This window comes from Ostrinia nubilalis, chromosome 9 (genome assembly GCF_963855985.1).
Source record: "Ostrinia nubilalis chromosome 9, ilOstNubi1.1, whole genome shotgun sequence".
NCBI lineage: Eukaryota > Metazoa > Arthropoda > Insecta > Lepidoptera > Crambidae > Ostrinia > Ostrinia nubilalis.
In genome coordinates, this window is record NC_087096.1 from 8,946,775 (window position 1) to 8,961,689 (window position 14,915).

Sequence of the window (14,915 nt, forward strand, 5' to 3'; positions counted from 1 at the left end):
ATGATGATGATACAAGATATCTAGAAACTGGTTACTGGTGCTGAAAGTGCTTAACGAGCTCTATCAAACAGTATCAATCTGAAAATTCAATGATTCCAGCTTCCATTTGGTAAGTAAGTACAGCCATTTGAAAAGTGTGTTATCTTTTCAGAATATTCGCAGGCAGGGAGTAGATGACATTGACATGCCAAAAGTTAGGCTGACGGTGGTCCCTTCACCAGCATTGGGATTGGGAGCAACAGTGATTAGCGCTACTGATACACTAAGCACAGGTAAAATGTTTATGCAGTTTTATTGATTGTATATTTTTTAAATCACAATAGGGTACCTATTTGCCACCACCAATCAATTGACGTATTTTTTAAAACTGTCTAAACGAGAATCCCATAGATTTTGTATGGAAATACCTACTAGCCAGTGACCTCACTATTTTGTCAACTCAATTAAACTACTTTTTTCAATTACAATGCAACCAAAAATGTTAATTTACATGTAATTTAAAATTGATTAAGTTTTTAAAACCAGAAAGAAGTGCCTTTTTAAAAAAGTTGTGCTTTAGAATTATTGGGGAGTGGTGGCAAATACCCAATTTAAAAAAATAAATAATGCTCCGTTACGTGGCTCAGGTCACATTTTCTTTTCTTTTTTCATAAAAAAGCTGAATAAATATTTTTGTGTGTGAGATCTTTTTTGTGATCGTAATAAAATTATCTTTCTTCTAAATTATTCAGTGGCCAACATTGGCGCCCTAGCAGGAGTGGTGGGTGCACTTGCCGCCCCAGCAATTGCGCCCGTGGCGCTTAGTGCAGCGATGGTAGTAGGTGTTGCTACCGGCAGCTATGCTATCGTACGGTCTTCGATCACTTTGGCCGATAGAAATAAACACGAGCAAGTAAGTCACCACGAGTTTGTTAGTTTTGTTACTCTTTCACGCAAAAATTGAAAACTGGTTTGGTGAAACTTTAGTGCCTTTTTCCTAGGATGCGGATTTCAGCACGCGTGCGGATCTGGTCTCTCCATAGAGATATAGAGAGATGCCAACTAATGCGCTGAGTTCGAAACTCAGTGTCGCATTACAAATTCACACACACAAAGAAATCAAAATGATGATGGGCACTTTTCTATGGAATCTGGGCGTAAAACCAACAGAAATGTAACTACTATTATTTGTTAGGACTTAATATCAGAAATATATTTTCATATAAATAACTACCAAAAACTCCCGGGTTTGCTTGGAAATTGACATAATGTGTAATAGTAATAGGTGCTTTATTACGCAAACAAAAAATATTATTAATTAATATACTTATCTACTTACATTTCAAATACATTAAGTTATTTATCCATTATTATGTCCAACAGTTCAGGAGTGGGGCCAACAAATGGTTTATTTAAACCATGTTCTACATTATAAGCGTAGGACCATATCTAGGTACCATTTAGAGAAATGACATGAACACAGTCATGTTTCAATGGGATTTCTACCAGTTAAGTTGTTGTGTTGTCGCATAATCGATCACGGATCGATTATTAATCGAATTGCCAAAAAACGATTTATCGATTAACAATTCGATTAATCGATTTTATTGATTACCATCATTACTGTCATTTGATTGTTAATTCAATTCCTTATTTTCAGCAATATAATCGATTATTGCAATCGAATAATCGATTATGGTTTATTCGGTATACATACTTACTAAATCGATAGAATTGATAGTAAGATATGATACAATACTCTCAATATGATCGATAAAAGCAATGTAATTGACCTAATACTATTTTTATTACCCTAATGTGATGTGAAATACTATGGAAACTTTGCATATTCAACGACCTCTATCTCCGTATCCCCGCGTATTTCAGGGTTGTTGTCATACTATGAAATGAAGTACTAGTATTAAGCTTTAATTTAGTATACTTTTTGTTTCTGTTGGTTTAACGCCCAATATGCCCATCATCCTTTGTGCTTATTATCCACTGCGGTATCAGTACTCAACGTTCGAATAATCTTTAGTACTACGCAAGCAATGTAAACTGTCACTGCTGTCATCATTGCTTTCACGAGCAATGTGTTCTGTTTTTGGGCATATTGCTGCGACACCGTCCCCGCCCCCTTGGCACATCTCCCTTTAGTTTCTGTGATCTGTGGCGTGCGTACATTATAATCACGTTGCTGGTTGCGTTCTAAAAAAACGTATGAAATAATAAAATGCGGGCAGCCCACGAAGTTAAAACACCATAATGTTTTGTATAACATTTTCGAACTGCGGACGAAGACACGTTGTTTTAACGCTACATTTTTACTAACCCTAAACCTGTCGTCAACTTACTTTGTGACGATACGTTAGGCTAGTAAGCTGAAGATGTTTTCGTACTATCCGTTCGCTTTAAGTTTGCCGCTGGCGATATGGCGTCACTCGAAGGGAAACGTCTATAACTATAACAAACTATATTTAAACAATTTTTTTATTTATAGCGTAAAATAAGACACATTAATTACGTTTAATCACTAACTAATTGCCTTTAATCGCGGTTGGGGGAGGGGACTCCCATTCCACGGACCGGCAAACTTAGCGCGAACGGGTAATAAGTAGTTGGTTGTTCATTAAAATATTAGTTCGTATTTTATATTTTTTGTTTCAGAGTATAGGATTAGAAAACTCAGAGGCCCGTGCCAGTTGGATTAATATACTGGTGTCCAGTGTGGGAATGTCATGTAGCGCTGCTGGGAAGCTGTTGTCTTGGGCAGCCGAATCTGGTACTAACGTTAAGGTATTGTCTCAAGATAGTCTTTGTCAGTTTTACAAGTAGATCACCATCATAATCATCATCATCTCAGCCATAGGACGTCCACTGCTGAACATAGGCCTCCCCCAATGCTTTAAATGTTGCTCGGTTGGTGAACCTTTGCTGCCCAAATGCCTCAAGGTTCCAAAAAATGGCCCGTAAACAATACAAGAACACTATTTCATAATAGGTACCTACTTGCCTTTTAATAAAACTAATTGTATCTAAAACATTTCAGATTCTTATGAACGCCGTCCAATTTTTACAATATGCAAACCTGGGTTCTGGATGTATAGGAGTCGCCAATAGTCTAGGAGACATGATATACAAGGTTTGTCTTGATGATTGAGTTAAACATAGTTTTATTAATAAGTTGGAATTTAATTTCTTTAATAAAATAATTATTTTACAGTATAACAAATACGATGAAACGCCGACGGGCTTGGAAATATTCCAGTTTACGACGTCAGCCTTATTCTTAGGTATAGGCGTTATGTCCAACAGAACTGCGCAGGATATCGTACAAGACGCTCAAGCGGACACCATCAACAAAATGAGGGATGATCTTTCAAGCAATGCGAAGAAGTAAGCGATCTTAACTTAATCGTAAAAATTGGCACAGTCAGCGTCAAATAGTTCGTGATAGTTGATGTTTTATAATTTTTCATGTTTTTGTAATTTCCAATACGATAATGTTATTGTTTATGGAATAAATGACTATGACCCAAAGTGGCCAAAAAGTAGGCAACACAACCTTAATCCAAATGTAACAAAGACGTGTTGCGAACTTTTTGACTACTTTGGGTGTCACGAACTATTTGACGCTGACTGTACTAATTGAGCACTTACTAATTTAAAGCCAATTTCTAACAATGTTTTAACTTTTGTCACTGTTTTGTCCTTTTACGTCATTCCGAAATCAACCTTTGATTGTGAAGGTGCGTACGGATTGCGCATACCCTGGTACGCGTACCTACTCAGTTTACGCGTACCAGGGTACGCGCAATCCGTACGCACCTTGAAGAGACAAAGTGATTATTTTATAAAATAAAATAGTCTGACGCAACGTTCGAATGTTCCTCAGGAAAATGTTCGATAAGATGTCTGCAGAAACTCGCAGAGTCAAGGGAATGGTGCAAGGCAATGCTGACGTGATACAGGCTGTCAAAAACATTGAAAACCCTGATGAATTCTTCGCGAAACTTGCAAGAATTAACAAACAACTAAACAAGAACAAACTTCGCATTTCCCTATCGCCAGACGGGCAACCACTGATTAACAACAATTATAAAGTAGGCGTTGGCGACTTACAAGCTCTCGGTAAACAAGGTCGAGACCAACTATTTGCCAAATATGGCCCAGCAAATGTAAACACTAAGAATGCACCAACTAGAGTGTATGCCTCAAATTCCTCAGCTAACAGTTCGTCGTTGTCCCAACAAAACACATCTTGGACCGTAAGACCCGAAGAAATCATCAAGATCACCACATTTCTTATCAATCTAAGCAAAATAGATCAAGACCAAGTCGCGGAAATTATTTCGATTTTAAGTGCCGATATTCACGATGCGTTTTTACTTCTATGTGCTGAAATGATAGCTTCATTAATACCAGCAGAAATTAAAAAACTTTTGGCCTTAGATTCCCACTTTAAAATTCGCATTATCCTTTTCATATTCAATTACATTAGATCACAAATAAGCGTAGACGATCCCAATTCAAATCTTTCTTTTGCGAACATACTGAAAGAATATGTAAGAGAGGGTAGAATAAACAAATTTACGCTCTTGAGACTCAAAAAGAAGCTGATGGAAAAAGTGGACAAATATAAAACCGATCCTCGTTTGTTTGACGACATGCACAGTTTTCGAAACACCTACAACAGCAGCGAGCTATCGACAATCCGGACTGGAGAAGTCCTCAAAATAGGAGCCCACGAGATTCTCATAAAAAATAACACAACAGAAAAACTCGAAGAATACCTAGAAATGTATTCTCAAAGCCAATGCGACAAGTTTCTAAGCCTGTGCTTTGGATTAATATCGTCTTTGTCTAAAACGGAGCTACAGAGTTTGAATAAAATTAATCCTGATGAAGACGCAGTTTTGCAAGTTTCGTACTTCTTAGTTCACGAAACTGAAGGAATACTATTTGACTTCTTAATTGAAGAAAGTATGGAGACAGAATTATTATTAGAGGATATGATTGTGTCTCTTAAAGATGATTTGATGAGATGGTGTTATAAGCAGAGGGTTCGCCCTCACAAAACTTGTGAAGTGTGCAAAGGAATCCGTTATACCTAAACTAGCGACCCGCCCCTGTTCGCACAGTTACAATGTATTAAACTTATGTACCTAAAAACCTTCCTCTTGAATCACTATATCTAATAAAAAAAACTGCATCAAAATCCGTTTTAAAGATATAAGCATACATACAGACAGACAGCGGATAGACATTTGTTTTATACTATGTAATTATAATGATATGGTATAATGTGGTGCTCGTAATTATATCGCCAAGTGCCTTATAGTATTATCAATTTAAGTTAGCTCTAAAGATACAAATACATGTCAATATAAATAAGAGTATATTTCAACATTTCGTTGAATAACATAAAAATAATTTAAACAACAGTGAATAAATAAGTTGCTAAATTTTATTATACTGACTTTCATTTCAAAATTACACAAGAAACCAAGTTTTGATAAAGTTATGTACTAATAAGTAACTTCTATAATGTACCTAGACTGAAAATACAATAAGTTTATTGGGGGAGAGTTTTCATAAGATTTTCTTTGCCTCGTTCTTCGGTAGATGACGGTGGGTTATACTCAAAAAATTTTGCAATAAAATACCTGAAAAGAATAATTCACTACTTAGTTCAAACATTACTAGCTTCTTACTTCTTTGTCCATTATAGTAGAGACAATAGATAAGTAAAATAAATCGTAATACTCGTACATACTTGACGCGACGCGACCCAACATGAAAAAATCAAGTAGGTACTTAGTCGTTGTATTTATTACTGACCTACACCACAATACACGTCGCGTATTACACAAATCACGTGAAGTATTTGGTCGCATTACGTTGCATCGCGTCGCCTAATGTAGCATTAGCGTTGCGTCGCGTCGCGTCACTTAATGTCGCGTTCCGTCTCTTCATGTCACGTTCTGTCGCTTTAGGTCGCTTTCCGTCGTTACTCATGTCGCGTTCCGTAGCTTCCATGTCACGTTCCGTCGCTCACTTAGGACAGTAAGCGAAAGCGTCTCACCAGACCAATATCTCGGCGGTGACTAGTACGGCCACGGCGGCGGTCTGCGCGGCCACGCGAGCGGGGTCGGTGGCGCCTCGCAGCGCGGCCGCCAGCATCGCGTCGCCGGCGTCCGACGCCGCCTCGAGCGCGGCCACTAGCAGCGCCGGCGCCGCTAGCCACCGAGCCCCGCGGCGCCACCAGGGCTGCTGCTCAAAGTTCAAATCGAAAGCGTCTCACCAGACCAATATCTCGACGGTGACTAGTACGGCCGCGGCGGCGGTCTGCGCGGCCACGCGAGCGGGGTCGGTGGCGCCTCGCAGTGCGGCCGCCAGCATCGCGTCGCCGGCGTCCGACGCCGCCTCGAGCGCGGCCACTAGCAGCGCCGGCGCCGCTAGCCACCGAGCCCCGCGGCGCCACCAGGACTGCTGCTCAAAGTTCAAACAAACACAATAAAGGCAGGCATTGGGTATTATGGCAGACATCTTTCCCCAATTCTAAAGCACATTTTTTTTAAAAGAACACTTTAATTATAAACTTAATTATTTTTAAATTACCTGTAAATTATGATTTTTGGTTGCATTGTCATTGAAAAAAGTAGTTGAGTTGAGAAAATAGTGACGTCATAGGCTAGTATTGCCATACAAAATCTATGGGAGTCTTGTTTTGACAGTTGTCAAATATCCAATTAGTACACATGCCTAACTTATCACACATGTTTATGTAAATAAATATCTTTATCTTTATGCTCATAAAATAATAAAATATAAAAAAAAATTAAGCGATACAAACCTTCGACATAACGGCAATAAGGAGCAATAAAGAGGTGGCGGCAGTGACGAACGCACTCAGCTTCCCATATCCCATCACAAGACGAATGGTAGGTTTCGTAATTCTGCAAATAGAGTAGAGGTACCAGCTACCATCAACTGATTAATCCATAAAGGGATTATTTTTTGCATTTCCAAAATATTCTTTTTTTTTTTAAATGTAAATTAGGTATAGTTACCCGACTTTAGACCATAAAGATTGATAAAATTATATCGTGGCGTGCATCCGAACCCTATACTTGTAATGAACGATAGATTTAAAAAATAGGTTTACGGATAAGTCTATTCAAATTTGCAAGATTGCAATATCCTAATTCTACTTATTTTAATTTGTGTTTTAGGGCACTTTACACGTCCCATTATAGCTAAAATATGTCCCGGGGGAAAGTTAAACTGCCATTGGACCCGCAACGAAATTAATCAGAAGAACATACTTAGTTAGGAGTTCGAAATTAAGGTTCGACTTCCTTCCATTGCAAATCGGGTTAGAGGTGACAAAAAAAGGTTTAGAGTAGGCACACACCGTTGATTTTTAGTTGGCCGATAGTTGTGCCCGATTTTAAATTGTATGAAGAATCGGCCAAATCGAATCGGCGTAGTGTGCGCACTCCCATACATGCCCATACTGATCAACTGCCCGACTAAACAATCGGCCGACGAAAAATCAACGGTGTGCGCCTACTCTTAATAACCTCTAAAAAAGATATTCACCACTGACAATAAATCAATTAAGGGGGCCATTCATCCATCATTGGCGTGGGCTAGTGCGTGATTAAAGATTTACCGTCTAGCGAAGCTGACGTTGTTAAGCCGCTGTGCAACCTCGTCATCATCAAGTTCCAATTCCACCGGCTGCGAGGCGAAGGCACAAGCAGACATGGACACGCCCAGCAACGCCACCAGAAGAGCTCGGAGCTTCATACGCACTCCATCGGGACCTTCACCGTTCATGGATTTCAACTGGGAAAAACCAAGGTTAGTCACATCAATTTTGTTCCCGGTAGTTGAAAAGACGAATGTTATACTTTTCGGATATGAGTTAAACTCAAGGACAGCTAAGAATTACTCATTGAAATTATTTGAGACTTATTTATCTCCGTTTTTGGTGTTAGATGAGCCCTAAGGGCGCAATTACGTGTACCTATTGTTTGTTGTTGTGTAATACAAGAAACGTTTTTGTTGCATTAGAAAAGTAATCGGGGGACACGGCAGTGCCCGCGCCAAGTCGAGCGTAGTATTTTACAGATAGGTAGTAACGGCAAACGGCTTTCAATCTTGTGATAGCTAACTACCTACCTCTCGATTACGAGTTTGAATCGCTCATTGCCGATTTTAATGTGAGAAGCTGCTCAGTCTAAAAAAAATTATTCATGACATTATACATGTTAAAACACCCGCCCGCAGAATCGCTAAAATCAAGTGGAAGTGGGCGGGGCACATAACTCAGAGAGCTGATGGCCACTGGGGCAGGAAAGTTCTTGAGTGGCGACCACGAGCCGGAAGACGTAGCGTGGGCAGGCCTCCCACTAGGTGGACCAACGATCTGGTGAAGGTCGCGGGAGGTGCCTGGATGCGAGCGGCGCAGGACCGGTCTTTGTGGAAATCCTTGGGGGAGGCCTTTTTCCAGCAGTGGACGTCTTTCGGCTGAAACGAACGAACGAAAACACCAATAATAACACAATTGTTAGAAAACCAGTGTCTGTGGTCAACCATATCAATCACAATCCTCAAAGATTTCGGATGAAGCTCGATTCCATCTTCGGTCTGATCATCACTCTTCATCAGGCAAGATGCTAGCCCAGAGCTTCCCTGTTGTTAGTAAAAAGGAATCCCCGAATCCTATTAGTTCCCCGTTATTTTGGAATGTATGCTTGGTTTAACCTAAATTTAACTTGAAACCTCAAATTTTACTTGATTTATCCCCAGATTAGATTTCTTTAGATTTATTTAAAGAATAATGTGATAGAGTTTACCTTTTCCACCGCATTCGCGTGATTCTCATGTTTGAGCCGAAGTTGATCTAACAAGTTATTGCTTTCGGTCTCCATTTTTGCTTGAGATGACTTCAAAATCCATTCATTGTAATCTTCGTTTTTGCATCAGAAATACATAATTCCATGAGTATCACACGAATTGTTGCTTTTTTGAGTGTAATACAATTATTGTGACATAATGCCGCTCAGTCGGCTGAAGACAGACAGACATTTCTAATTTTATTTTTTAATTTTATATGACTTGTTTATGTCAATTTTATGTGAATTTATTAGAGGTTTTATCGGGCTTCCTACATAGTTTTGTTCTTAGAGGTTTTGTTTGGTTTTGTTCCTATTCTAAAGAAATAGCGAGAAGATTAGAAAAAAAACCTGCTTCGAATGTCTTGCTACCTTAACAAACGCTAACTTAATTGCAATATCTTTACAGTATAAAAGGCGAACTTAATGCCAATGTGGTATTCTTTACCAGTCAACCTTTGGGCTAAATAGAAAACTTTGAGTAGGTAGGTTTTAGATTAATACAGACATATTAAATGATGATGCAAAATCTAATGAAGAATTATCGCTATCCGAATGTAATGAGAACCAGAATAATTATTAGGTATTCTGAGTATAAATGATTAAAAATTCGATTAAAATCCGCAACATCGTTTATTACATTTGATTCACAGATCACAAACGCAGAGGTATTGTCTGAAAACGCAAAACTCTTGACACCAGTTGAACGTCATGAGCATTATGGCTGGCACCTTGTGCTTCAGCTTTCCCATCGACTTGAGGTTGACATGGGCCAGCAATAGTAAGACGTTGAGGGTCTTCACGAAAACAATAAAGAGCTGGCCCGCTAGATGTGGCAGGAATAGTGCGGGATTTTCCTGTAAGAATACAATCATTATTAGATTCTCGTACCTTTTTGCCCTTGGCGATATTGTAACGCAAAATTATGGCTGTAGAAAGCGAAAATAAACTTAAATAATATCTCTGCGTATAGACACCTATGATTTCTCTCTCTCTCTCTCTCTCTCTCTCTTTTATTGAACTTTTGAATCTAAATTATCTAATGCATCACACACTAGATTGTGCCTTAAACCATTCCAACCTAATATTTCTGAATTCATCAATCGTTATAGGTCGAGGCCTGATGTTCGCATTTCTTTATATCAATCCCATTTCTGTACCCCCAGTGAAAAGGGATCTAACTCGACTTAGATCAAAATTGACTTTATAACATAATGTGAATCTCTGAAAAATTAGCTATTTTTGTATCTAATCGGTATGTTTCTACGACGTATAGAAAAGAAAATAACTTTGTGCCAAATGATATCTACAAGTGAGGCTTTGTGAACCAATTTTGAGATTTCTTTCGTGTATATTGATACATGTCTACTTTTAACAAAGTGTACCGGAGGCTTCTTTCACTTTTTTATTGTGTCAAGAGGTATGACTCGTGTTACTACTTTTTACACGATGGAATTTGTTCAGATTGAGTTTGTGATTAACAATATAAGATGACTCATATTAATATACACAAAAAAAACTATGTATTGTTGGTTAGTGAAAAAGAATGTAACTTAATTTATAGCACAAAAAGTAAAAGACAAAAGATTATTTATTTTGTGTATAATGATTCAATTAGACTAATACCATTAACCACAAAAGTTTTGTACATGTGTAAAATGTTATAAATTACTTAGACCAAAAATATTTGAAAATCGCAACTAATAATTTGGTTAATTATTTGGTGTAAAATGATATAACTTAGCCCAAACGTCAGACTAAAGGAAAAAATAATGTCGTAGTTTTGAAATCAAAGAATTTTAGTTAATAGTTTTAATAAATAATGGTGAATATCTACTAGTAAAACATATAATTGAATTCATAGTGCCTAACGTTGTCAATAAAAGTACTTAATAAGTGCATTATCGAATTCACAAGAGCTCCAACTACCAGAACTCTTTATAAACAAAACTCATCACCTTTGACAACAAATTGAACTGGGCGAGTAATGTCGAGAACAAAATAAAAATGGCCTATATAGCATTCCAGCAGTGCAAGAGACTCATTGGTACTAGATGAGGTCTCAACCCAAAGATAACACTTTGGCTCTACACGTCGGTTATATGGCCCTCTTACACATATTATTATGGATCACTTGTGTGGTGGCACAGAACACAACTATCCACAGCAAGATCAAAACTCCAAAGCCTGCAACGCCTAGTAAGCATAGCGGCCACTAGTTGTATAGAACCACTCCATCGACATCACTTGAGTACCTTCTGAATCTTAGATCTTTAGACCTCTTCATTCAGGAGGAAGCGCAAGCAGCCGCTCTAAGGCTTAAAGGTAAGAACGGCATATAGAAGCAAAACAAGGAGACAGGATATTCCACGATCCTGCACAAAACCCTAATAAAATAAATACCTCTCACCGAGGCACCCATCGACAGAATTCCCTGTGTTCACATCTTCGACTGGAGATATAATATCCAGCTTACGGCGGAAACGCAAGATTGCTCTGGAATCAATGAAGTTAGGATATACACTGACGGCTCCTAAACCCAAAAAGGTACAGGAGCTGGTGTCTTCTCGAATTACCTAAATATACTAAGAATATCAACATCACTAGATAAACACAATACAATTTTCCAAGCAGAATGCAATCAGAGCAGCACAGGTGGTTGCAACCATAGACATCCGAGGTCTGAATATAAAAATAATCTCAGATAGTGCAAGCAATACAAAGCAACTTAATATACTACATTATAATACTTATTTTGGAATGCCATGACGCGCTCCTAAGTCATTGCAGACGCAAGTGGCGTTACCCTGCACTCCTGTGGATCAAAAGGCACAGTAACTCCTTGAGCAACGACGCAGCAGATGAACTGGCCAGAAGGGGATCGTACACGACGGTATTTGGTCCGGAACAATAATAATGCCGATACCATAAGCACAGATCAAGACCTGGCTGCGCTCCAAAATAGAAAAATAACACCACACAGAATGGAAAGATTGTGAAAGATGCAGGCAAACAAAAGATGCAGTTGTGCATATATATCGATAAAATTCTCCCGCAGCCTCATAAGACTAAACAGGGACAACATCCGCAAGGTCCTAAGTGTAATAACAGGTATGTTAAACCAACACCTACACAATATAGCTGTTGCAGACAGCCTACTGTGCAGAAGATGCATGGAGGCAGAAGAAAAACCGCAGCACGTGCACAAGGAGTACACAAGCGTAGCAGATCAACAGGCTCAAATTCTCCAATCACCAGGGTCGCTGCAGAAGGCCTGTAGCGACTTAGATAGGCTGCTGCTACCTGGGGGATCTGGAGTGGTTGGAATAGGAAGATAAACTACAAATAGCGCACAATGGTCTAATCAAAAGGCTAAGTGCAATATTCGATTGTCCTGCAAAACTAACTACGAAAGACCTTATGAATGGATACTATGTATAAAGTAAATAATTATGTAAATGCCATTTGTGGCTGGACTTTATCTGCTTAGCTCGCAAGTATAACATAACTTGTTATTCATGTCATTATTGATTTAAGAAGATTCCCGCCTTAGGCAGTTCGATGTTTTCAAGTTATTTATGATTTAAGAAGAGGCTGACAAGGGTGGCTAAATTTCTTGCGCTGCTTCTTCTCAGCACTGGCCCATTTATGTCCCAAAATAAAAGTAGGGTTCAAGTAATACTAGGACGTGTTAAAGGGTTTTTTAAAAGCCTCTTTGTTGAAAACAAATGCATTTTATGACTTTACTTTTATATTATCCTTCTGTAGCCAAAAGGCAATCAATATAGCTTGACATCACCATCTCCGGTCCAGGGTTTGATTCCTAATAGGTTAATTGTAGAAAACAAACTTTTCTCTGTCTCCTGTCTAATTAGTTGATGTGAAACCTTTGTTGTTTCTGGTCTTTACTACACAATTGCTTCAGCTATACTTTCTTTAAAATAGGAGATAATGTATGTGATTTAGGCCGATATCATTCATGGTATATGGTGTAATAATTAATAAAATAGTAGTTTCAGATCAGAATAAACATTTAAGGAGTAAATAATTAGAATTCAGTCTCAAATTCTAGCCTTATTCCTATACAATCGCCACTTATATAACTTTACACATAATTATTTGGATACTTAGATCGCTGTTATGTTAGTTAGATCAGTTTACACATTTATTTTCTCACCAAAAAATTGGTGTATATTGATATAAGTAACAATTTTTGGACGATTTACCCTAAATAACCTGAAATAATGATTCCTCATAGTGTAATTACTTATGTTTGTTTTACAACTTTTTCTAAAATTGAAGAAACAAAAAATTATCAACAGAAATGGCGGAAAACGTATCACTTTACACTTGATAGCGTGTGGTCAATTCAGTGTGGTGTAAAATGATTTATGTCCCATTACATCACTTTACACGAATGTAAAGTTGTCGTGCATGGTGATATAACTGTGTTTTTATTTAATTACGAAAAAACCACATGCTATATTTCCCAAACTGGCACACTGCCTAATTATATCTAACATTACCTTTCACTTCACCTAAAAAATATTTCACCAAGTTATCTCTAATAGCGATGAAGCAGGATTTTTTTAACTTCAAATGCGATTTCCCAAAAATCACCATTTTCGACTTAACTCCCTTTTCACTGGGGGTACAGATTTATCGGACCGACTTATACTTTATCTTTTCTAAATATGTAATTAAGTCAGGGACAACATTGATGTATGTTTTACTAATCAGTCAGAATTGATATCAAACGTTGTTTTCTAGCAGCACTGAAGGTACCTACTTCGGCCACAGTTCCAGCTCCAGCTATCCATTTCCATTTTTTCTCTCGCTCTCATCAAATGGTGATTCGTTGCGATAGAACGAGATGACATAACCGAAAATGGGTAGCTGGAACTGTGGCAGTTAGTACAGTGATCTTACAGTCAAGCATCCCACCACCAGACAGGCATATTGGAATAATCCCATTGAAGTTGCGATGATTTTCAGGTCATGTGTGAGCATAAAGTTGCCATCTTGCTCGTCTGTAGTAAGTGGAGTTTCGCCTAAGTGCTTCCTTAAATGGTTTGCATTAATAAACTGCGAAAAAGAAATAACGAAATTAAGAATTAAACGATAATACTACTAATATTATAAATGCGAAAGTTTGGATGACTGGATGTTTGTTACCCTTTCACGCAAAAAGTACTGAACGGATTTTGTTGAAACTTTACAGTGTTATTGTTTGTAACCCAGAATAACATATTATAGGCTATAATTTATGACGATCTGTGACAAACGAATTTTCACGCGAGTGAAGCCGCGGGCAAAAGCTAGTAGTAAGTATTTTTTGGAACCATTATTATTTTCTTGACACGAAAAGAGCGATAAATTAAAATAATAGCTTTATTAAAGACTTAGGTAGTTAAACATTTTGTAAGAACAAAAATATTCCATAATACTCCCCAAAGCTAAAAAAAAACTACAATATCAATCAGAAATCTAACTAAATAAATAGGTAATAAAGTATGAAACTTACGAAGCCAAGTGTCCCATAAAAATAAGTATAAAATACGCTAATACCGAACGTGGGGTGCTGACAAAACATTCTTGTGTTACCTAGATAGGGCTTCAGGAACGGTGATATGATTTTACTGAAGGGTAGTTTCATGGCGTATTTTTTAATCGATTTACATTGCTAAGCATCATCATTTGAAATCAGTTCTTTGTTGTTTGTAATTTAATTATGCTCATTGTAGAAATCAACACTTGCAAAACGTCGATTTGAAATTGTTTTTTTTTAAATAAGTTCCAAGTTTACGGCTTCGGACCTTATCACATTTTTTTTTTTTTTTTAATATAGTTTTTCACGGCTCTGGGTGCGTGCCCTTTTAAGCCAGTCTTTGAAGTCCGTTGAACTTTTGTTTGAATTTGACACATGACAACTTTGTTTGACACTTCACTTCACTGATTCACTGTGATTCACTGATATTTTCTTAGTTCTTACTCTTCTCAATTTCTCAAATAGTTCCCAGAGTTGAAACC

At 37.9% G+C, this 14,915-nt stretch overlaps 2 protein-coding genes and 1 long non-coding RNA gene across 3 annotated transcripts; 1 reads left to right on the forward strand and 2 right to left on the reverse strand.

Annotated features, from left to right (window-relative positions):
• Window positions 1–85: 85 nt before the first annotated feature.
• On the forward strand, window positions 86–5,449 carry LOC135074576 (uncharacterized). The gene is made up of 6 exons (XM_063968916.1): window positions 86–272; window positions 732–892; window positions 2,647–2,775; window positions 3,029–3,121; window positions 3,203–3,375; window positions 3,875–5,449. Exons 1-6 carry the CDS (start codon window positions 185–187, stop codon window positions 5,091–5,093), a joined length of 1,863 nt encoding a protein of 620 aa, XP_063824986.1. The 5' UTR covers window positions 86–184; the 3' UTR covers window positions 5,094–5,449.
• On the reverse strand, window positions 5,429–6,339 carry LOC135074578 (uncharacterized). Its single transcript, XR_010257859.1, has 2 exons — window positions 6,284–6,339; window positions 5,429–5,645 (listed from the first exon to the last, which is right to left on the reverse strand). It is a non-coding gene; the product is annotated as an uncharacterized LOC135074578 (long non-coding RNA).
• Window positions 6,340–9,499: 3,160 nt separating this feature from the next.
• Window positions 9,500–14,684, reverse strand: LOC135074987 (uncharacterized). The gene is made up of 3 exons (XM_063969357.1): window positions 14,410–14,684; window positions 13,815–13,970; window positions 9,500–9,742 (listed from the first exon to the last, which is right to left on the reverse strand). Exons 1-3 carry the CDS (start codon window positions 14,539–14,541, stop codon window positions 9,533–9,535), a joined length of 498 nt encoding a protein of 165 aa, XP_063825427.1. The 5' UTR covers window positions 14,542–14,684; the 3' UTR covers window positions 9,500–9,532.
• Between the last annotated feature and the right edge of the window lie 231 nt (window positions 14,685–14,915).

Excerpts from the sequence above, each read along its gene's own strand:
- LOC135074987 (XM_063969357.1), bottom strand. The coding sequence starts at position 14,541 with ATGAAACTACCCTTCAGTAAAATCATATCACCGTTCCTGAAGCCCTAT. Across the intron at positions 13,971-14,409 it reads TTTATGGGACACTTGGCTTC|TTTATTAATGCAAACCATTT; the intron begins GTAAGTTTCATA and ends TCTTTTTCGCAG. Across the intron at positions 9,743-13,814 it reads TGGTGGTGGGATGCTTGACT|GAAAATCCCGCACTATTCCT; the intron begins GTAAGATCACTG and ends GTATTCTTACAG.
- LOC135074576 (XM_063968916.1), top strand. The coding sequence starts at position 185 with ATGCCAAAAGTTAGGCTGACGGTGGTCCCTTCACCAGCATTGGGATTG. Across the intron at positions 3,122-3,202 it reads TAGGAGACATGATATACAAG|TATAACAAATACGATGAAAC; the intron begins GTTTGTCTTGAT and ends ATTATTTTACAG. Across the intron at positions 3,376-3,874 it reads CTTTCAAGCAATGCGAAGAA|GAAAATGTTCGATAAGATGT; the intron begins GTAAGCGATCTT and ends AATGTTCCTCAG.